Source organism: Oncorhynchus mykiss, chromosome 5, assembly GCF_057628025.1.
Source record: "Oncorhynchus mykiss isolate SJ-2025 chromosome 5, ASM5762802v1, whole genome shotgun sequence".
Classification (NCBI taxonomy): Eukaryota; Metazoa; Chordata; class Actinopteri; order Salmoniformes; family Salmonidae; genus Oncorhynchus; species Oncorhynchus mykiss.
Window position 1 is genome coordinate 90,531,692 of NC_143026.1, and position 25,742 is coordinate 90,557,433.

General features: G+C 42.8%; 1 protein-coding gene across 1 annotated transcript; it reads right to left on the reverse strand.

Annotated features, from left to right (window-relative positions):
- Window positions 1-263: 263 nt before the first annotated feature.
- Window positions 264-18,686, reverse strand: lonp1 (lon peptidase 1, mitochondrial). Its single transcript, XM_021604753.3, has 18 exons — window positions 14,364-18,686; window positions 13,589-13,677; window positions 13,087-13,206; window positions 12,670-12,952; window positions 10,704-10,765; window positions 10,305-10,434; window positions 10,015-10,098; window positions 9,599-9,819; window positions 9,073-9,211; window positions 8,723-8,901; window positions 8,512-8,599; window positions 8,253-8,375; window positions 6,314-6,430; window positions 5,216-5,356; window positions 4,637-4,802; window positions 2,729-2,955; window positions 2,301-2,465; window positions 264-944 (listed from the first exon to the last, which is right to left on the reverse strand). The coding sequence occupies exons 1-18, from the start codon at window positions 14,922-14,924 to the stop codon at window positions 795-797; spliced, it is 3,045 nt and encodes a 1,014-aa protein (XP_021460428.3). The 5' UTR covers window positions 14,925-18,686; the 3' UTR covers window positions 264-794.
- Window positions 18,687-25,742: the final 7,056 nt, after the last annotated feature.

Below are 25,742 nucleotides of genomic sequence, written 5' to 3' on the forward strand. Positions count from 1 at the left end.
AAGTGGTACTGTACTTACTCTGCAGAGACCCATTTATACTTGATCAGAAATACACATTGTATTAGAATAGGTCCTGCAGACCTCGAGTACAGCTCTACACCTGTGTAAATATTCTGGAGAATTGACTACGCTGTCTGGTTAGTGTACTTTACAGTATGCCATGAGCGGTCATCTGCATTTTTAGACATGCCAATAGTCTTAGCAGTCTGTGTACTTGCTGTAGAAATAGGCAATAAATGGCAAAGGTGTCATGAAACCATTGATCAAGTGGGAATAAACTTTATAAAAAAAGGTAAAGTTATAATATGCGAGTTTTATCAGTAGTTGCATGCAAAATTTGGTCAAATAGTCTAGGCTGCGTAGCAGCGACATGGCCCATCTGATTGGGGGGTTAAGGGTTGAACGTCAGTAATTAGAAATGCAACTTAGACCTCAAATGTCCCTCTAATACATGATAGATATGTTCTACATCATACAATTATCTAAAGTTCCGCTCTCATGACACAGCTGTCTCACACGGTCAGACGTGGGGCTTTTAACAACAGGTGAGAATGTACAACCAAATAAAAACAATGCTGATCAGAAAAATCTGCTTTCATAGTTCAGGATGTCTGATCTAACTCGTATCCATCTGGGTTGGGGTGATTTCCATTTTAATTCCAGTCAATTCTTTAAAGTAAAACAAATTACAATTCAACTTTCTCCACATTGAAGAGAATTGGAATTTCATTGTTCTTCCTGAATCGTCCCCAACACTGGTAGCAGCTCAGGTGCCAGTTTCATAGAGTCATAATTCATTGTTGTGGAAAGACTATGGGGTACATCTTGCTGTAATGATCCACAAAGTGAACCTCCAGGCCCTCTGTGATGAACTCTGGCAGGTCAGAGAAGTCCTTCTTGTTCTCTGCTGGTAAGATCATGCAGGTCACTCCTGCACGCTTTGCCTGGAGATAAGGGAGGAATGTTCAATATTCATTATGTCACTGGTACTAAAACTACACAAATATAAAACGCGACATTTGTGTTGGTCCGATGTTTCACGAGCTGAAATAAAATATCCCAGAAAAGTTCCATATCCATAAAAAGCTTCCCACTTTTTTTTTTTTACATCCCTGTTAGAGATCATTTCTCCTTTGCCAAGATAATCCACCTACCTGACAGGTGTGGCATATCAAGAAGCTGATTGAACAGCATGATCATTACACCGGTGCATCTTGTTCTGGGGTCAATAAAAGGCCACTCTACAATGCCACAGATGTCTCAAGTTTTGAAGGAGCATGCAATTGACATGCCAACAACAGTAATGTTCACCAAAGCTGTTGTCAGAGAATTTAATGTTCAGTCCTCTACCATAAGCCGCCTCCAACGTCATTTTAGAGAATTTGGCAGTACATCTATACCCACAACCACAGACCATGTGAAGCCACGCCAACCCAGGACCTCCACATCTGGCTTCTTAACCTGCGGGATCTTAGACCAGCCAACTGGACAGCGGATGAAACTGAGGAGTATTTCTGTATGTAATTAAGCCCTTTAGTGGGTAAAAACGTATTCTGATTGGCTGGACCTGGCTCCCCAGTAGGTGGGCCTATACCCAGCCATGGCTACGCCCCTGCCCAGTCGTGTGAAATCCATAGATTATGGCCCAATTAAATTTATTTAAATTGACAGGATTTCCTTATATGAACTATAACGCAGTAAAATTGTTGCTTTTATATTTTTGTTCAGTATAATAAAAGTTCAGATAAGTTTCAGAACATGAGCTCTTCCATACACAACCATACGCCAGACCCTGCCACCTCTAAAATGTAACTATAAATTAAACATGAATGTCATATGCAAAAACATATCGTTTGCATATCCGTTTTACCAGTAGCTTCTGCAGGAATTAGCAATAAAATTAAAGGCGTCTTCTGTATGTTTATTTATTTATTTATTTAACCTTTATTTTACTAGGCAAGTCAGTTAAGAACAAATTCTTACTTTCAATGGATGGCCTAGGAACAGTGGGTTAACTGCCTTGTTCAGGGGCAGAACGACAGATTTGTACCATGTCAGCTCGGGGGTTTTGAACTTGCAACCTTCCGGTTACTAGTCCAACACTAACGCTCTAACCACAAGGCTACCCTGCCGCCCCTTAATGTTATGAAACCATTGTCTCACCTCAAAAGTTATGATTTTTAATAGTAATACAATATGTAAAGGATCAGCCTACTTGAACTACATTTAGTTCTCTTTCTCATAAAAAAATTAAGCTCCCAGGTAACTAAAACGGTGTTATTAAGAGTGACGTGACTCACAGCAATGGTCTTCTCCTTGATGCCTCCCACAGGCAGGATCTTTCCGGTCAGGGACACCTCTCCAGTCATGGCCACGTTCTCCCGCACTGGCGTGTTGGTGGCCAGGGACAGCAGGGCCGTGACTATGGTGCAGCCGGCACTGGGGCCGTCCTTGGGAGTAGCACCCTGTCGATAACCACAGCAGCCGTACAGGGAGAGAGGAGGAGAAACTGTTTGTTTGGTACAACCAAGGTCCCGTTTCATAGAAAACTGTAATACGGTGAGTGATTAAAGAGATCAGATTACAATGGTTGGTTGAAATGTGGACATCGATGGAAAAACACCAAACTGCCAGTTTGTACGGAACGGGTATAGTATACAAGACACACATTATTATTATTTTTTTTAAATGCTGTCTGTGAGGACAGTGTCATGTCATCAACCTTTACCTCAGGGACGTGCAAATGGAGGTGGGCGCCAGAGAAAAAGTCGTTGTCCGGCTGTTGCTTCATGAGGAAGGTCCTGGCGAAGGTACTGGCGATCTTAGAGCTCTCCTTCATCACATCTCCTAGCTGCCCCGTGACCTCCAGGGACCCGTCCCTGGGGCCGTCCTTATCCTTACCCCCAGTGTCCCGCGGCCGTCTCAGGGACGTCTCGATGAACAGCGTGGTGCCACCTGGAGAGGAGAGAGGGACTTTAACAACCCCTTTAGGAGGCGATGTCCGCTAAATCTAATTAGCATAATAGAAAAATCCCCTGTCAAAAATCCATCTGTTTAAGCTAGAGATATCGGCATGGGCTGCATCTCAATCCACTGTATCCGCCGATGTCAGCTCTGTGCATCCACAGAGGCAGAACTACGGCGGTGTTTGTCAGACCAGGAGACACACAAAAAAAATGTAGTAACCAACAAAAAAAAGTGATGAATCTCCAAAGTAGCCACCATTCGCCTTGACAGCTTTGCACACTCTTGGCATTCTCTCAACCAGCTTCATGAGGTAGTCACCTGGAATGCATTTCAATTAACATGTGTGTGTGCGCCTGGTTTAACGTTCATTTGTGGAATTTCTTTCCGTGTTAAATGTGTTAGAGCCAATCAGTTGTGTTGTGACAAGGTAGGGGTGGTATACAGAAGATGCATGATGGAGATGGTAAAAGACCAAGTCCATATTAGGGCAAGAACAGCTCAAATAGGTAAAAGAAAAACAACAGCCAATCATTACTTTAAGACATGAAGGTCAGTCATTACGGAAAATGTCAGGAATTTCTTACGTTTCTTCAAGTGCAGTCGCAAAAACAATCAAGCGCTGTGATGAAACTGGCTCTCATGAGGACCGCCAAAAGAAAGGAAGACCCAGAGTTCCCTCTGCTGCATAAGATACGTTCATTACAGTTACCTCCACCTCAGATTGCAGCCCAAGTAAATGCTTCAGAGTTCAAGTAACAGACACATCTCAACATCAACTGTTCAGAGGAGACTGCGTGAATCAGGCCCAAAGAAACCACTACTAAAAGACAACAATAAGAAGAGACTTGCTTGGACCGAGCAATGGAAATTAGACCGGTGGAAACTGTTGTTTGGTCTAATGAGTCCAAATGAGAGATTTTTGGTTCCAACCGCCGTGTTTGTGAGACACAGAGTAGGTGAACGGATGATCTCCGTAAGTGTGGTTCTCACTGTGAAGCGTGGTGGTGTTTTGCTGGTACACTCTCTGTGATTTATTTAGAATTCAAGGCACCCTTAACCAGCATGGCTACCACAAAATTCTGCAGCGATACACCACCCAATCTGTTTTGCGCTTAGTGGGTCCATCATTTGTTTTTCAACAGGATAATGACCCAACACACCTTCATGCTGTGTAAGGGCTATTTGACCAAGAAGGAGAGTGATAGAGTGCTTCATCAGATGACCTGGCCGCCACAATTACCTGACCTCAACCCAAATGAGATGGTTTGAACTGCAGAGTGAAGCTAAAGCAGCCAACAAATGCTCAGCATATGTGGGAACTCCTTCAAGACTGTTGGAAAAGCATTCCAGGTGAAGCTATTTGAGAGAATGCCAAGAGTGTGCAAAGCTGTCATCAAGGCAAAGGGTGGCTAATTTGAATAATCTCAAATATAAAATATATTTTGATTTGTTTAACACTTTTTTTGGGTTACTACAAGATTCCATATGTGCGATTTCATAGTTGTCTTCACTATTATTCTACAATGTTGAAAATTCTAAATCAAATAGCTAAATGATCCCCAGGTTTACATTCCAGAGGGTTAAGATCAGAGCGGTGTTTGTGTTGTTGTCGATGCATAATGCTGGTTGTAAAACACACCTCTCTTCTACATCTCTAGGTCATTCTTACCCATGGCTGTCCATGCCAGGCCCATGACAACACCAGGCGGTGTGACATCATACATCCTATCCACAGTGAAGATGGGCTTGCCGACGTAATCCTGCAGGTTGTCAGGGGTAACCTGGACCGCAGTCTCCTCTCCACTCACGATACGGAACGCCACTTTCCGGAACACCTGGATACATAATTAAAAACATCCTAAAGTCAAATTATTCCCTTTCATAGGGGAGAATCCTAATTTCCACTTAAATCAAATGAGTGAAAATGAGACTTCAAAAGTCAAGATTAACCCCATAGTGTATACGGTGCATTCTGAAAGTATTCAGACCCCTAACCTTTTCCATATTTTGTTACGTTACAACCTTATTCTTAAAATATTGTTTTTTCCCCTCATCTACACACAATACCCCATAATGACAAAGTGAAAACAGGTTTTCAGAATTGTATGCAAATGTATATATAAAAATATATATAAACAAACATACATAAGTATTCAAACCCTTTACTCATTACTTTGTTGAAGCACCTTTGGCAGTGATATAGACTTGCCACTAATACATGCAGTCAGAAGGTGACGTTTGGCCTAACCTTCTCCACTTGTTTCTGTAGGTTCCTGACTCCACTTTCTCTGCAGTACTGTCTGATGAGAAGGTTCAGAGCCTCTGGGGAGATGTTGGTCGTATCCTCAGTCAGTCCACATTGAGTACGCAACTGAGGTACCAGGTACTTCTGTTAGTTAGTGAGAGTGAGAGAAAGTGTGTGAGTGAGAGAGACAGAGACACGATCAGATGGAGATACCTCCAATAGCTAGGTCATCCATCCATTTGTCAAAAGATTTTCATATGCTAATATTCACACAAAAAATATGCTAATTTTACCAACAGAATTCCACTAAACTGGCTTGTTGTGATTAAAAAGTGTAACTTTTCATTTAAAATGTTATCCTCCCATTTTCAGCTCTGTTGATAGTTTTGCCACAAGTCTTGCGATAAATAGCAAATTTGCCCATACTGGTTTTATTGGTTAAATTGGCAGCCAAGCACCAATCATCGTGTCACCAGCATGATTATAGAGTCAAACTCATCTTCACCGTGCATTTTCACCACCCTGTGACATTCATCATAACTTGAAATCATCTGAAGCTAATAAACTGTTCAAGATTTTCCGGGACCGAGGGGGAGGAGCTCAGGACCTAGGGGGAGGAGCTCGGGACCGATGGGGGAGGAGCTTGGGACCTGGGGGGAGGAGCTCGGGACCTAGGGGGAGGAGCTCGGGACCTAGGGGGAGGAGCCCGGGACCAAGCATTGTCGCATGACTGCAGTTTACTTTTATCAAATATTGAGCAATAGAATAAATAAATGTTTCCAATGCCATTTGTCGCAAGATCTATTTCATCGACCCAAAATAATATCCACCCGTCAAACATGGTGGTGGTTAAAGGGTGGATCATTATTTGGGTCGATGAAATAGATCATGTGACAAATGGCATTGGAAACGTTTTAAGGAAAAGTTACCAACAAATTGTTTCCATCAGGCCTTTTTATATCTCACAGGTACTTTACTCGCATAAAAATGTTTGGACGGAAACATGTTAAATGAGCCAATGTTTGCCGTAAGACGGAGTGGGTGTTTTGTTAAATCATGTTTGTTGACCCTCCGATTGAATCTTGTGTGATGACACATTACCTCAGCGATGGCTAGTTTCTCCTGGGCCACATATCCAGACACGTTGATCATCTCCATACGGTCTCTGAGGGGCTCTGGGATGGTGTCAGTCACATTGGCGGTGCAGATAAACAGAACCTGGAGAGAACAAGGACACAAACGGTTAGATTCAAGAACAGGACCTATTCATTATTAGTGCTGGGCTGTAAGAGTCTGGACACCTCAAATCCCTCCAGGGACAGGTCCATCCTAACAGGTGTGTCCATCCTAACAGGTGTGTCCACCTACCTTGGACAGGTCCATCCTAACAGGTGTGTCCAGCCTAACAGGTGTGTCCACCTACCTTGGACAGGTTCATCCTAACAGGTGTGTCCAGCCTAACAGGTGTGTCCACCTACCTTGGACAGGTCCATCCTAACAGGTGTGTCCAGCCTAACAGGTGTGTCCATCTACCTTGGACAGGTCCATCCTAACAGGTGTGTCTACCTACCTTGGACAGGTCCATCCTAACAGGTGTGTCCACCTACCTTGGACAGGTCCATCCTAACAGGTGTGTCCACCTACCTTGGACAGGTCCATCCTAACAGGTGTGTCCACCTACCTTGGACAGGTCCATCCTAACAGGTGTGTCCATCCTAACAGGTGTGTCCATCCTAACAGGTGTGTCCATCCTAACAGGTGTGTCCATCCTAACAGGTGTGTCCAGCCTAACAGGTGTGTCCAGCCTAACAGGTGTGTCCAGCCTAACAGGTGTGTCCATCCTAACAGGTGTGTCCAGCCTAACAGGTGTGTCCAGCCTAACAGGTGTGTCCAGCCTAACAGGTGTGTCCAGCCTAACAGGTGCGTCCAGCCTAACAGGTGCGTCCAGCCTAACAGGTGCGTCCAGCCTAACAAGTGCGTCCATCCTAACAAGTGTCCATCCTAACAGGTGTGTCCAGCCTAACAGGTGTGTCCATCCTAACAGGTGTGTCCACCTACCTTGGACAGGTCCATCCTAACAGGTGTGTCCATCCTAACAAGTGTGTCCATCCTAACAGGTGTGTCCAGCCTAACAGGTGTGTCCAGCCTAACAGGTGTGTCCATCCTAACAGGTGTGTCCAGCCTAACAGGTGTGTCCATCCTAACAGGTGTGTCCATCCTAACAGGTGTGTCCATCCTAACAGGTGTGTCCACCTACCTTGGACAGGTCCATCCTAACAGGTGTGTCCATCCTAACAAGTGTGTCCATCCTAACAGGTGTGTCCAGCCTAACAGGTGTGTCCAGCCTAACAGGTGTGTCCAGCCTAACAGGTGTGTCCATCCTAACAGGTGTGTCCATCCTAACAGGTGTGTCCATCCTAACAGGTGTGTCCAGCCTAACAGGTGTGTCCAGCCTAACAGGTGTGTCCAGCCTAACAGGTGTGTCCAGCCTAACAGGTGTGTCCAGCCTAACAGGTGTGTCCAGCCTAACAGGTGTGTCCAGCCTAACAGGTGTGTCCAGCCTAACAGGTGTGTCCAGCCTAACAGGTATGTCCACCTACCTTGGACAGGTCCATCCTAACAGGTGTGTCCAGCCTAACAAGTGTGTCCACCTACCTTGGACAGGTCCATCCTAACAAGTGTGTCCATCCTAACAAGTGTGTCCATCCTAACAAGTGTGTCCAGCCTAACAAGTGCGTCCACCTACCTTGGACAGGTCCATCCTAACAAGTGTGTCCATCCTAACAAGTGTGTCCATCCTAACAGGTGTGTCCAGCCTAACAAGTGCGTCCACCTACCTTGGACAGGTCCATCCTAACAAGTGTGTCCATCCTAACAAGTGTGTCCACCTACCTTGGACAGGTCCATCCTAACAGGTGTGTCCACCTACCTTGGACAGGTCCATCCTAACAGGTGTGTCCACCTACCTTGGACAGGTCCATCCTAACAGGTGTGTCCACCTACCTTGGACAGGTCCATCCTAACAGGTGTGCCCACCTACCTTGGACAGGTCAACAGGCACATCCAGGTAGTGATCCAGGAAGTTGAAGTTCTGCTCCGGGTCCAGAAGCTCCAGCAGAGCTGAGGACGGGTCGCCTTGGTAACCACGACCTATCTTGTCAACCTGGAAGAATAAAAAAAAAAAAAAAGGCAGAACAGTCGATCACCGAGTTCACCGATAATACAAACAAAACGCATGAAACTACATTTCTGTCAGCCAAATAAGAGCTAGAGGGGACTACATAGCATGTATTATTCACCTCATCAATAAGGACCAGTGGGTTTTCTGTCTTTGTCTTCTTGAGGCATTGAATGATTTTTCCAGGCATGGCTCCCACATATGTTCTCCTGAAAACAAACACAAAAGTACAGTAAATAATTAGTTACTCTCAACGTTGGATTGTATAGAACGTGAATGCTAACAGAATGGATGTATTGAGCAATGAACAGCAGCTGATTCGTGCCTCATACCTGTGTCCTTTGATTTCAGCGACATCGGTCATTCCACCAACACTGAAGCGGAAATACTCTCGGTTGAGTGCTCTGGCGATGGAGCGGGCGATACTGGTCTTCCCCACACCAGGAGGACCATAGAAACACAGGATCTTTCCCTGGGTCGAGCCTCTCAGCTGACTCACCGCAATAAACTCCTGCAGGAAGAAAGAGAGGAAGATTGGGTGAGGTCAAGAGGAAACTTTGTATTTACTTTAATAAAAAAGTTAATAGTCGCCCAACAGATTAGATTTTTCACATCCACAAGTCCAACCGTCAACCACTAGTCGGATTGTAACCATGGTGATCCCACAGTACAATTCTCTCACCAGAATGCGTTTCTTGACATCGTCCATCCCATAATGGTCTTCCTCCAGCACCTCTTTGGCCCGTTTGAGTTCCAGGTTCTCCTCACTATTAGTTCCCCAGGGCATCGAGGTCAGCCAGTCCAGATAGTTCCTGGTCACACTGCACACAGAACCAACAGTTTAATACAAGAGGCATGTTCATTACGTACTTGTTCAATAGTTTATTTGTATTTAGTTTGTATAAAATAGGAGAGATGTAACAAAATAAATATGCTCTTTCTGAGTGATAGTTCAAAGGTGAGGCAGATGCTGAGGTCATTCCCTGATTCCCAAATCAACCCCTAGCCCCTACCCACACAGCACTTACATATAGATCTGTGAGGATTGGATAGGTTTAAGCAGTATGGTAAGAGCTTTATTTTGCCCTCTGATAGGCCAGGTGGAATTGTCGCCATATTGCTTACAGTACACCTATCCAATCCACTCAGATCTCCACATCCAGGGGGCAGGGATGGACTAGGGGTTGATTTGGGGATCAGGGACTGACTTGAACTCTGAGGAGTGGTTGTCCAGCAGGCCGAGTTTGTTTAGCTCCTCGTTGATGACGTCCATGATGTGTTGGGGCACGGTGCGCTCCTTCAGCCTCTCCCTGAACTTCTCCTCTATGGCATCCTTGTCCTCCTTCTCCAGGCCCAGCTCCTTCTTAATGATCTTCAGCTGCTCCTGGAGCAGGTACTTCCTGTGGGTCAACTTGATCTTCTCCTCCACCTGACAGAGAATTAGGAACGGGGAAAGTCGTCATACTGGATTGGTGGCTGTCCGGACCATCTTCGTCATTCATTTAAGTGACTATTTTACTGTCCAATGTGTCATTACATTTTTGCAAAGAGTTTGAGGTAATGGTGGTTTTTGAAGAGATACTGTACATCTCAAAATAGTGTAAAGAGGACAACGTTACTTTACCTCCCTGCCGAGACGCTGCTGCAGCTTACTCAGCTCGTATTCTTTCTTCAGAAGTGATAAAGCCTTGTAGAGACGTTTGGGAATCTGAGGAGAGTGAGTTATTGAAAAAAAATATATATATTTATATTTTTTTTAAAGCACAAAGAATATTATATTGACAATCTACTTATGGGTAATCTCTTATTTTTTTTTTAGCTTGAACATCCATGGAGAGAAAAAGGGATAAAAATAATAATAAAATGTAAAGAACTGATCATGTTTGTTAGTGAGGACAATCCCTGTCCACTTACATTGGTCTCTTCCAGGACGTCCTGCAGCTCGTGTGACTCGGCCCCTGTGAGAGCGGCTCCCATGTCACTCAGATAGATGGGGTTGTCCACTACTCTCTGCCCAGCCTGCATCATCTGAAGAACAGACTCTCTGCACGCACACACACACACACACGTTAGTCATTTGACACTCTCGTGTATTAAAAGAAAAGGGGGAGGAGGCTGAAACATGTGTGGGCATTTGAAGTAAAACCTTAAATAGTCAGTAACATTCAGTCATTCAAAAAAACAAAAACAAACATACGAGTTCTGGACTATTGATGCATTCATAATTACCGCCATCTAGACAATGGAAGAGACATCACTTTCCTAGGTATTTTGAATGACAATTATGCATTTGTAAAGAAAGGATGTCATTACCTGTAAAGTGGATTAAGGGCGATGATGTCACGGATGGTCTTCACGATCTCTGCCGTCAGGGCCTTCAAACAAAGCAAATGCACTCTGTTATCAAGGCATCACGCTACAATGCGTGGTTAAAGGGGAAATCTGCAGTTGCTAAAAACCCTTTTCGGACTTATAAATGAATTATATACAGTACCAGTCAAAAGTTTGGACACACCTACTCATTACAGGGTTTTTCTTTATTTTGACTATTTTCTACATTGTAGAATAATAGTGACGACATCAAAACTATGAAATAACACATATGGAATAATGTAGTAACCAAAAGTGTTAATCAAATCAAAATAATATTTGAGATTCTTCAAAGTAGCCCCCCTTTGCCTTGATAACAGCTTTGCACACTCTTGACATTCTCTCAACCAGCTTCATGAGGTAGTCACCTGGAATGCATTTCAATTAACAGGGGTGCCTTGTTAATTTGTGGAATTTCTTTCCTGCCTTAATGCGTTTGAGCCAATCAGTTGTGTTGTGACAAGGTAGGGGTGGTATACAGAAGACAGTCCTATTTGGTAAAAGACCAAGTCCATATTTGAGCTGTTCTTGCCATAATAAGCAAAGAGAAATGACAGTCCATCATTACTTTAAGACATGTAGGTCAGTCATTCCGGAAAATGTCAAGAACTTTGTAAGTTTCTTGACGTGCAGTCGCAAAAACCATCAAGCACTATGATGAAACTGGCTCTCATGAGGACCGCCACAGGAAAGGAAGACCCAGAGTTACCTCTGCTGCAGAGGATAAGTTCATTAGTTACCAGCGTCAGAAATTGCAGCCCAAATAAATGCTTCACAGAGTTCAAGTAACAGACATCACAACATCAACTGTTCAGAGAAGACTGTGAGAATCAGGCCTTCATGGTCAAATTGCTGCAAAGAAACCACTACTAAAGGACACCAATAAGAAGGAGACTTGCTTGGGCCAAGAAATACGAGCACATCCCCACAGCATGACACTGCCACCACCATGCTTCACCGTAGGGATGGTGCCAGGTTTCCTGCAGACATTACGTTCGACATTCAGGCCAAAGAGTTCAATCTTGATTTTATCAGACCAGAGAATCTTGTTTCTCATGGTCTGAGAGTCTTTAGGTGCCTTTTGGCAAACTCCAAGTGGGCTGTCAGGTGCCTTTTACTGAGAAGTGGCTTCCGTCTGGCCACTCTACCATAAAGGCCTGATTGGTGGAGTGCTGCAGAGACGGTTGTCCTTCTGGAAGTTTCTCCCATCTCAACAGAGGAACTCTGAAGCTCCGTCAGAGTGACAATCAAATTCTTGGACACATCCCTGACCCAAGGCCCTTCTTCCCCGATTGCTCAGTTTGGCCGGGCAGCCACCTCTAAGAAGAGTCTTGGTGGTTCCAAACTTCTTCCATTTAAGAATGATGGAGGCCACTGTGTTCTTGGGACCTTCAATGCTGCAGACATTTTTTGGTACCCTTCCTCAGATCTGTGCCTCAACACTATCCTGTCTCGGAGCTCTACGGACAATTCCTTCAACCTCATGGCTTGGTTTTTGCTCTGACATCCACTGTCAACTGTGGGACATTATATAGACAGGTGTGTGCCTTTCAAATCATGTCCAATCAATTGAATTTACCACAGGTAGACTCCAATCAAGTTGTAGAACCATCTCAAGGATGATCAATGGAAACAGGATGCACATGAGCTCAATTTAAAGTCTCATAGCAAAGGGTCTGAATACTTAGGTAAATAAGGTATCTGTTTTTAAATTTTAAAACATTTTAAAAAATTAAAAAAATCTACAAATCTGTGTTTTTGCTTTTGTCATTATGGGGTATTGTGAATTGATTGATGAGAAAACAAAGTATATTTAATCAATTTTAGAATAAGACTAACGTAACCAAATGTGATAAAATGTAAGTGGTCTGAGTATTTTCCGAAGGCACTGTAGAATCCAAATGCCTACCTTGACTTCCTCTGAGACCTCAAACTGTTGGTGCACCACGTTGTCTACCTCCACCATGAGGATATCAGAGGAGGGCAGTGGGAGTGCCTCTACGGTCACGTCTGCCTCCTGCACCTTCTCCTCCATCGTTTCAGCCAGGATCGCTGGCTCTTTACGCTCTTTTCTCTTGGGCTTCCGGCGTGAGACATTGGGCTGGCTCCCTGGTTCAGTGACAGAGGCAGACTCAGAGGCGGCAGAGGCAGGCTCATCCGGCTCCACCTCCATCTGCTTGGTGATGCGGATTCTACCAGAGAGAAAGGAGTATTTCGTACAGTGTGTATGTTTCCAATGGACACTAACACATACTGTACAGATGAAATATCAAAAAGGTAACATAACATGCATAGTAAGTTCTTTCTTCTTCTTCTTCACCCCTACCTTCTGTGGCCCATAACAATCATCCTCAGCTTGTCACCGAGGTCCTGCATCTCATGGATCTGTACAAAAGTTCCTGTGTTGTAGATGGCATCCAGACTCTCCACCACATCAGTCTCATTACTGAAGAACCCCAGAGAGAGACGAGAGAGAGAGAATGTCAACAGAGAGAATACAGTAGGAGCTGTCTAAAGGGCAAGTACTAGATCCAGGATGATACCAGTATCGCGATACTCCTTAGTATTGTGGCAAGTGAGACAAAACTAAGTGGATTTAACTTCTTTAGGAAAACAGCCCTAATGTTGGAAATCATTATGTTGTCCTCCAGAGTCACATGTATTTATTTTCCAAGCTATAGCACACAGTATGTTACAGCAGGTTTTTAAAGAACCAAAGAGTTTGGTCTGCTTCATGTTATCATTTTTAACATGTCAAAAATAAATAAATGCTATAATGCTATCATCACAGGCCGTAGAGGCTACAGTTGAAGAAAGATGTCCCTTACGCATCATCTTTCTTCAGGAACACTCCAGCGTACGGTTGGGCAAGTCGGACTTTTCTCCTCAGAAGATCCATAAGCCCCTTGTTCTTCACCTACAAATGAAACACACCACCCAATATGTGTAATGATTAGCTTACTTGCACAACAACAAGATGTTAGAAAAACTAATGCATTAACAAAAACAAAATGATTCCCCTAAAAAAAAAAAAAAGATGTTAGATCGAAAAGATCTACAGCAACGCTGACCACATACAGTATTAGCATTGAATATGATGCAATTCCATGCAAGACTTAGATTGGAGGCACTAAAATGTAAGACCCACTATGCATGAATCGCACTGCCATTTCCTTGTTGCTTAAAATGCTAATAGTTTGCCTAATTTCAGTTTATGTGGCAAAACAAGCAAGTATAGTGTAGAGAATCATTGTACCATCTAAACCGCTGTGAGATATATTTTATATAACCAAAAATATTGTATTTTAAGCTGTTTGAAGCTGGTGTAAAGCAACAACAACAAAAACTTAAAACAGGAATCATAGAAATATCATAGAACAGAGCTATCTTAGATTTGCTTTAAATGAGAATGACAGATTTATAACTCCCATTTCTATGTGCGTTTTGTCAGGTCTCCTAAAAAGTTAAGTATTGCAACTTTAAGTTGACACACTGGTAGAGACACTAGTCATTCAAAATAAGTGCAGTTTCTCATTCTGAATATTGCATCATCCAGATGTGTCCTTGGGAGACCTCTGTGTCTAATGAGTCGGCGCTGCGTACCTCGATAATTTTGATAAACCTTGGGAAAACCGGATTCCTACTGACGGCGATCAGTGGTACGTTGGGGAACACTTCAGGGACCAGCATGGGGGTGAGAGCTGTCATCTGGGGGGAGTTGTACGGTGTTCCTCCATCTCCCCCCGACTCGTCTCCCCCAGACCCGCTGCTCTCCGACCCGTCTTCCCCCGAGAAGCCAGCGCCGCTGCCTCGGTTGCCAAACAATCTTATCTGGTTGTAGCTGGTAGAAGCCCCGCAGCCGAGAATCGCTCTTTCCCCGGAATAAAAACCGGTGACCCTTGTCCATCGGTTGAGCTTCGCTAGCCTCCCGGCTCCTGTCATTGATGTAACAGCGTTCCAAGAGCGGGCGTTGCATAATGTTTTCCTAAGCGTACCGTTTGTAGAATAAGATCTTTTGGCCACCATTCCAGTCCAGTTAGATGACTCGCTAACGAGAGATCGCACGGTCCCCGTTGTAAACATACTGGAGTAATTTCTCGACAAGATTGCGCCGTTTTTAGAAGTCTGCTTGCAAGCACCCAGCATTATCATGTAAGTGGCCATGTTGAATCTCGGGCTTTCTACTGTCGTCACTCGTTACCACAGCCACAAAGTCATAAACCCCGCCCATTTCTAAAATGTATCGTCTTTAAATATGATTTTAAACCTAACCTTGACGTTAACCTTAACCACACTGCTATCCTTATTCCTAACCTTAAATTAAGTTGTTATGATATAGTAAATTTTGTGGCTGTGCAATCAAGTGGAAACCGTTTAATACGTCACATTTCCTTCTTCCGGCAGTGTTTTTAAAAAGTTTTATCTTTTGCAACAATAATAACAACATTACACATCAATACAGGGACATTCCTGTGAATACAATGAAAAATAAATGAAATAATAGTTATATAAATCTCCACCCCCTTTTACACAAGCTCCCTGACATGAGCGTCAAACATGTGTTTCCTCTTCGATTAAGTTTAACGGCGGTTGGCATCCAATAAATGTTGCATTACCGCCACCTACTAGACTGGAGTACAACTCCCTTAAACTTTGCTTGAAAAACCCCAAATACCATGCCATCTAACACTACATTCACACCAAAAATTATAATAATAAAAAAAAACATCACCCTACTACCTACTATTTAAATCTATTTAGCGCTACTTTAAGACTACTGAGTGGCGCAGCGGTCTAAGGCACAGCATCTGAGTGCTAGAGGTGCCACAGACCCTGGTTTGATTCCAGGCTGTATCACAACTGGCAATGATTGGGAGCCCCATAGGGCAGCACACAATTAGCCCAGTGTCGTTAGGGTTTGGCCGGGGAATGCCGTCATTGAAAATAAGAATTTGTTCTTAAACTGATTCGCCAAGTTAGATAAAATAATATACTTCTGGCCAACAGCCTGAAAGGATGGGACACCACCACTTAACACACCCCGTTGACGTCAAGTCCCACACACCCAAATACCTCTCTGCAGCTGCCACCACAAACTCAATTTTCTGCGACTTACGTTCCATCCCTGCAGTATAGTTGACAACCATTGCTATAAATGCTAAAAATCCAATATTACTGAAACATATATCACTTGTTGGTTTATCCCTCTGTACTGGTACAGATCTACTACTCACACCACTCCTCTCAGGATCCCTCCCCCTTGACCCATCGTCCTCTACTTTCTTTACTGCCTCAGCATATGGCAACTTCCTCACCACTCTAAATCTGGAAACCTAAACCTGCCTCTCTCGCACGGGACACTTCTGATCCCCATGGGCTCCCCGACAGTTTACCCATACCACTACTTTCCCCAATGCTACACATTCCTTTCTCATGCCCCTCTGCACACTTCTCACACCTCCTACACACTGTTGCCACATAACCATAAGCTTGGCACCTGTAACAACGTAATGTATTCGGCACAAAAGCTCACACAGGATAACTTATATATTCTAACATCGCTTTGTAGGACAAAGAGACAACAACAAAACTCAAAAGAACAGACGACTCTTGTGTTTCTCCAGTCACGCCACCCTGTCTGCGTTGCACCAAACGGCAAGCATCACAAACACAGAGATTCTTCCCCTTCAGTTGGTCAACTTTTACATTTACCGCTACCCCAGTAATCACTTATTTTAATGGCTCCCTTTCCTTGAGAACAAAACAATTGCCCCCATTCGTTTAACGCAGAGTGCCTCCTCCCTATAACCAGCAGAAACACAAACAATTATCACAAGACGACTTCTGGTTACCCTCACCGATTCCACAGCACCCAGCTCTGTTTTCACTCACCCTGAAACCACAAATGGATCAGCCAAAAAGGCAAGGGTCCACTTTTTCCCAAAAACGTCAATCCTACTGTCACAGACACATCTTTATCCTGACCCTCGGTGCTAGCCCTGGGCTCCGAGAACTTCACCACAAGAGATACGTCGCCCTCATTCACTTCCATTTCTCTTCCTGTCTTCAGCTCACTCTGCTTACACTTTCTACCATTCTTCTTTAACAAACCATCTCCCTTTTCCCTGCCATTTTTAACCGACTCAAGCTCACCCACTTCCTCTCTCTCTCTCTCTCTCTCTCTCTGTCTCTCTCTCTCTGTCTCTCTCTCTCTCTGTCTCTCTCTCTCTGTCTCTCTCTCTGTCTCTCTCTCTTAGACCTCCTTTTCCCTCCATTCCTCATCCGTGTCATCCAAAGTATGCTTCTCCTTATGATAATACTGCACTTCTCCTAACATACATCTTGTTCTTGACTTCTCAAGGGACGCCAATTTAACCGTCTGTCACAATCACAGTACAATCAGCAGGAACCCATCGGGATGTAGCGCTCAACAGTGTATCCCACTTGTAAAAGCAGCTGCTTGGTCTTGATGTTCTTCTTTATCAATAGCTTAGCGCTATGCTTGTACATTTCAAACAAGCGCGCTCTTCCAACCACCATCCCACTCTATCTTTATGCTGGCTGAGAATACTCCATCCAATAAACGTAATTGACAGTCTTATTTTAAAATGATTTCTTTGAGATTTCATTGTTTCATAGACATCACTGTTTGCAAAGAGAAAAAGCATACGCAAAGCATAATGTTACTGGAAACTTAATTGACAACAAAAAAAATGATGTTATGCCAAAAAAAATAGAAGGTTAGATGATGCACATATTTACAGGTCACAGGGTGGAGCAAATAAAGGAAAATTAATGAAACCATTTAGTTATCGATTTGAACCAAGTTGTTGAGGCATATAATGTTCTCTCAATGTAAAATACTGGTTGTACAGTAGTGGGTATAGATGCTGTTCTAAGTGGACCAATCCTAATACCAGTTCCTGTACCTCAGTTTCATACAGTACAGTGCCTTCAGAAAGTATTCAGACCTCTTGACCTTATCCAACTTTTGTTTGTTTACAGCCTTATTCTACAATGTATTAAATTGTTCCCCCCCGACCTCATCAATCTACACACAATACCACCATAATGACAAAGCAAAAACTGGTTCAGAATTTTCACATTTACAGTTGAAGTCTGAAGTTTACATACACTTAGGTTGGAGTCATTAAAACTCGTTTTTCAACCACTCCACACACTTCTTGTTAACAAACTATAGTTTTGGCAAGTCGGTTAGGACATCTACTTTGTGCATGACACAAGTAATTTTTCCATCAAATGTTTTCAGACAGATTATTTCACCTATTCACTGTATCACAATTCCAGTGGGTCAGAAGTTTATATACACTAAGTTGACTGTGCCTTTAAACAGCTTGGAAAATTTCAGAAAATTATGTCATGGCTTTAGAAGCTTCTGATAGGTTAATTGACATCATTTGAGTCAATTGGAGGTGTACCTGTGGATGTATTTCAAGGCCTACCTTCAAACTCAGTGCCTCTTTGCTTGACATCATGGGAAAATCAAAAGAAATCAGCCAAGACCTCAGAAAGAAAATTGTAGACCTCCACAAGTCTGGTTCATCCTTGGGAGCAATTTCCAAATGCTTGAAGGTACTACGTTCATCTGTACAAACAATAGTACGTAAGTATAAACACCATGGGACCATGCAGCCGCCATACCGCTCAGGAAGGAGACGCATTCTGTCTCCTAAAGATGAACGTACTTTGGTGCGAAAAGTGCAAATCAATCCCAGAACAACAGCAATGGATCTTGTGAAGATGTTGGAGGAAACTGGTACAAATGTATCTATATCCACAGTAAAACGAGTCCTATATCAACATAACCTGAAAGGCCGCTCAGCAAGGAAGAAGCCACTGCTCCAAAACAGCCATAAAAAAGACAGACTACGGTTTGCAACTGCACATGGGGGCAAAGATGGTACTTTTTGGAGAAATGTCCTCTGGTCCGATGAAACAAAAATATAACTGTTTGGCCATAATGACCATCGTTATGTTTGGAGGAAAAAGGGGGAGGCTTGCAAGTCGAAGAACACCATCCCAACCGTGAAGCACAGGGGTGGCAGCATCATGTTGTGGGGGTGCTTTGCTGCAGGAGGGACTGGTGCACTTCACAAAATAGATGGCATCATGAGGAAACACAATTATGTGGATATATTGAAGCAACATCTCAAGACATCAGTCAGGAAGTTAAAGCTTGGTCGCAAATGGGTCTTCCAAATGGACAATGACCGCAAGCATACTTCCAAAGTTGTGGAAAAATGGCTTAAGGACAACAAAGTCAGGGTATTGGAGTGGCCATCACAAAGCCCTGACCTCAATCCCATAGAAAAATTGTGGGCAGAACTGAAAAAGCGTGTGCGAGCAAGGAGGCCTACAAACCTGACTCAGTTACCCCAGCTCTGTCAGGAGGAATGGACCAAAATTCACCCAACTTATCGTGGGAAGCTTGTGGAAGGCTACCCAAAACGTTTGACCCAAGTTAAACAATTTAAAAGGCAATGCTAACAAATACTAATTGAGTGTATGTAAACTTCTGACCCACTGGGAATGTGATGACAGAAATAAAAGCTGAAATAAATAATTCCCTCTACTATTATTCTGACATTTCACATTCTTAAAATAAAGTGGCGATCCTAACTGATCTAAAACAGGGAACTTTTAACTAGGATTAAATGTCAGGAATTGTGAAAAACTGATTTTAAATGTATTTGGATAAGGTGAATGTAAACTTCCAACTTCAACTGTACATACAGTAAGTATTCAGAACCTTTCCTCAGTACTTTGTTGAAGATCCTTTGGCAACGATTACAGCCTTAAGTCTTCTTGGGTATGACGCTACAAGCTTGGCACACCTGTATTTGGGGAGTTTCTCCCATTCTTCTCTGCTGATCCTCTTAAGCTCTGTCAGGTTGGATGGGGAGCGTCGCTTCACAGCTATTTCCAGGTCTCTCCAGAGATGTTTGATCAGGTTCAAGTCCGGGCTCTGGCTGGGCCACTCAAGGACAATGGGAGACTTGTCCTGAAGACACTCCTGCATTTTATCATATTTATTTAACCTTTATTTAACTAGGCAAGTCAGCTCAGAACAAATTCTTATTTACATTGACGTCCTACCAAAAGGCCTCCTGTGGGGCCGGGGCCTGGGATTAAAAATGTAAATAAATTAAATAAAAATATAGGACAATACACACATCACGATAAGAGAGACTACACAACACAACATAAAGAGAGACCTAAGACAACAACGTAGCATGGCAGCAACACATGACAATACTGCACGGAAGCAACACAACATGACAGCAACATGGTAGCAACACAATATGGCAGCAGCACAACATGGTAGGAGCACAAAACATGGTACAAGCATTATTGGGCACAGACAAAGGGCAAGAAGGTAGAGACAGCATGATGCTGCCATATACAGCATGACGCAGCCACCACCGCCAGGCTTCACTGTAGGGGTGGTGACAGGTTTCCTCCAGACGTGACGCTTGGCATTCAGGCCAAAGATTTCAATATTGTGATCCTACTGGCCCTAGACCACTCTGGGTCCAGATGGAGTCTGAATCGTGTAAACCTGCAGCACTTTCCTCTGTGCTGTGCTCGTCTCTCCCAGTGTCCCTAGGCAAAAGGTGTGTCAACCCAATTGTAAAGCAGTCTCTTAAAATTTGGAATCAGTTCCGTTTAGCCTTTAGCCTCCGAGGCTTTTCTCTATCAGGCCCAATCAATCAGAACATTTGATTTCCTCCATCTTTGAATGATGGGGCTTTTGGCATTTGGCACTCACTAGGCCTCTCCTCGCTAGTCCAATTATTCTTTGATGATACATTTGCCTCTTTTTCTCAGCTGCAGGAAAAGTTCAACCTCCCCCAATCCCACTTTTTCCGCTATCTCCAGACTAGAAACTTTGTCAGAGCTAACACACCTGGATTTCCCAATAGGCCTGCGAATACAGCTATAGAGAGCATCTTGGAGCTGAACAAGCTTCCTAGGGGCGCAATTTCAGATGTATATGCAATCATTGATGACTTACAGAACCCTTCTTTGGTGCCTTTAAAGACTCGATGGGAAAAGGATTTGGGGGAGGAACTTGGGGAAGACGCCTGGGAATCTGTGCTGCACAGGGTGCACTCGTCCTCTTTTAGCACTAGACACAGCCTCATTCAATTCAAGGTGGTTCACCGTATCCACTGGTCGGGGGCCAAACTTGGAAGAATATTCTCTGATTTTGATCCTACCTGTGTCAGATGTAAAGTGGAACCAGCCACACTGTTGCATATGTTTTGTGGCTGTCATAAACTGTCAGGTTTCTGGGAATTAATATTTAAATGTTTCTCTGATATATACGACACTGCTATAGATCCGTCTCCCCTCACAGCCCTTTTTGGAGTACTGCCCATGGGTACCCCCCTGTCAAGAATCCAGTCGGACACTGTTGCTTATACAACTCTTTTAGCTAGACGGCTAATACTACAGAACTGGAAGATGGCAGCTCCCCCATCTTATAAATATTGGGTGAGGGATGTGTTGTGCTCTCTGAAACTAGAAAAAATTCAATTCAATTCACGTGGGAACCCCAAACTGTTTGATGAGGCTTGGGCTCCATTCCGGTCTTACTTTAAACAGTCCATCCTCTGATGGCATTCCAATTAAAACTAAAATAAGTCTGTATTTGACCCCCCTGTGACTTAAGGGTTGGAGGAGCTTCTCTCTGTGTTTTTGCTGGGGGGGGGGGGGGGGGGGGGGGCATTAAGGTCCATGTGCTTATTGATTGTGATCCGCGGATGCCTTGTTCATCTTGCCCGGGCAGAGACTGAAGTGTGAGCTTGTTTTTCCCATTTATTTTTACATTTTGTTCACGCCTACATGAATAATCATTTTATTTTTTTATTTATTTTAAAGCATTGTAAACTTTATTTTTGGTCCAGTGGATGGTCGGTCTGTGGCCATGACTCTCTGTGAGTGGTTGCATTTCTCCACCCTTATCCCTTGACTGTTTACAGGAACAATGGTGAGGTGTTTGCTCTGTCCCTGTACTATAGATTGCCCTTTAACCTCTGTAGCCTTCTGCCTGGTGTGTTTAACTTGTCTAAAGTATGGTATCTTTAAAGCTATTTTTTTATTTGTTTTTTTTTTCTAGTTATTATTATTATTTATATTGCTTTGTCTTGTCTCTCTCTGTGTGTGTGTGTGTGTGTGTGTGTGTGTAAAACTGAATAAACAGAGTTAAAAAAAAAATTACAAAAAATTCAATATTGGTTTCATCAGACCAGAGAATCTTGTTTCTCATGGTCTGAGAGACTTTGTCATTGAAGTACAAACATGCATAGGTTGGCCCAATACCCTTTCAAGTGACTTTTTACAATAATTTTGTTCCTCCATCAAATATCATTGTCTTTATTGTCTTGATGTATTCATTGATTGAAACAAAGATCCCTCAGTCATTTACTCAAATAAAGACAAGTCCATTTTTCTTCATGAATCACTACCTTTCTTTACCACAAGGGAGTGCTATAATCCAGTTCAATGCAGGGCATCGAAATGTTATGATTATCCTTGCTGATGAAATTATTTTCTGCCCTGAAATCCAGCAGGGAAATCACAACTCACATCATGTCAGTCAGAGCAACACGTGGTTTAGGGTGGTACAATTTGATATTGTCTTGGTACATACAACACACCTTACAATGATATACAACACACCTTACAATGACATACAACACATCTTACAATGACATACAACACACCTTACAATGACATACAACACACCTTACAACGACATACAACACACCTTACAACGACATACAACACACCTTACAACACACCTTACAATGACATACAACACACCTTACAATGACATACAACACACCTTACAACGACATACAACACACCTTACAACGACATACAACACACCTTACGACATACAACACACCTTACAACGACATACAACACACCTTACAAAGACATACAACACACCTTACAACGACATACAACACACCTTACAACGACATACAACACACCTTACAACGACATACAACACACCTTACAACGACATACAACACACCTTACAATGACATACAACACACCTTACAATGACATACAACACACCTTACAACACACCTTACAACGACATACAACACACCTTACAATGACATACAACACACCTTACAACGACATACAACACACCTTACAACGACATACAACACACCTTACAACGACATACAACACACCTTACAATGACATACAACACACCTTACAATGACATACAACACACCTTACAACACACCTTACAATGACATACAACACACCTTACAACGACATACAACACACCTTACAACGACATACAACACACCTTACAACAACATACAACACACCTTACAACGACATACAACACACCTTACAATGACATACAACACACCTTACAACACACCTTACAATGACATACAACACACCTTACAATGACATACAACACACCTTACAATGACATACAACACACCTTACAATGACATACAACACACCTTACAACGATATACAACACACCTTACAACGATATACAACACACCTTACAATGACATACAACACACCTTACAATGACATACAACACACCTTACAACACACCTTACAATGACATACAACACACCTTACAATGACATACAACACACCTTACAACGACATACAACACACCTTACAACGACATACAACACACCTTACAACGACATACAACACACCTTACAATGACATACAACACACCTTACAACGACATACAACACACCTTACAACGACATACAACACACCTTACAACGACATACAACACACCTTACAACGACATACAACACACCTTACAATGACATACAACACACCTTACAATGACATACAACACACCTTACAACACACCTTACAACGACATACAACACACCTTACAATGACATACAACACACCTTACAACGACATACAACACACCTTACAACGACATACAACACACCTTACAACGACATACAACACACCTTACAATGACATACAACACACCTTACAATGACATACAACACACCTTACAACACACCTTACAATGACATACAACACACCTTACAACGACATACAACACACCTTACAACGACATACAACACACCTTACAACAACATACAACACACCTTACAACGACATACAACACACCTTACAATGACATACAACACACCTTACAACACACCTTACAATGACATACAACACACCTTACAATGACATACAACACACCTTACAATGACATACAACACACCTTACAATGACATACAACACACCTTACAACGATATACAACACACCTTACAACGATATACAACACACCTTACAATGACATACAACACACCTTACAATGACATACAACACACCTTACAACACACCTTACAATGACATACAACACACCTTACAATGACATACAACACACCTTACAACGACATACAACACACCTTACAACGACATACAACACACCTTACAACGACATACAACACACCTTACAACGACATACAACACACCTTACAACGACATACAACACACCTTACAACACACCTTACAACGACATACAACACACCTTACAACGACATACAACACATCTTACAATGACATACAACACACCTTACAACGATATACAACACACCTTACAACGATATACAACACACCTTACAATGACATACAACACACCTTACAATGACATACAACACACCTTACAACACACCTTACAATGACATACAACACACCTTACAACGACATACAACACACCTTACAACGACATACAACACACCTTACAACGACATACAACACACCTTACGACATACAACACACCTTACAACGACATACAACACACCTTACAATGACATACAACACACCTTACAATGACATACAACACACCTTACAACACACCTTACAATGACATACAACACACCTTACAACGACATACAACACACCTTACAATGACATACAACACACCTTACAACACACCTTACAACGACATACAACACACCTTACAACGACATACAACACATCTTACAATGACATACAACACACCTTACAACGACATACAACACACCTTACAACGACATACAACACACCTTACAACGACATACAACACACCTTACAACGACATACAACACACCTTACAACGACATACAACACACCTTACAATGACATACAACACACCTTACAACGACATACAACACACCTTACAACAACATACAACACACCTTACAACGACATACAACACACCTTACAATGACATACAACACACCTTACAATGACATACAACACACCTTACAACACACCTTACAATGACATACAACACACCTTACAACGACATACAACACACCTTACAACGACATACAACACACCTTACAACGACATACAACACACCTTACAACGACATACAACACACCTTACAATGACATACAACACACCTTACAACACACCTTACAATGACATACAACACACCTTACAACGACATACAACACACCTTACAACGACATACAACACACCTTACAACGACATACAACACACCTTACGACATACAACACACCTTACAACGACATACAACACACCTTACAATGACATACAACACACCTTACAATGACATACAACACACCTTACAACACACCTTACAATGACATACAACACACCTTACAACGACATACAACACACCTTACAATGACATACAACACACCTTACAACACACCTTACAACGACATACAACACACCTTACAACGACATACAACACATCTTACAATGACATACAACACACCTTACAACGACATACAACACACCTTACAACGACATACAACACACCTTACAACGACATACAACACACCTTACAACGACATACAACACACCTTACAACGACATACAACACACCTTACAATGACATACAACACACCTTACAACGACATACAACACACCTTACAACAACATACAACACACCTTACAACGACATACAACACACC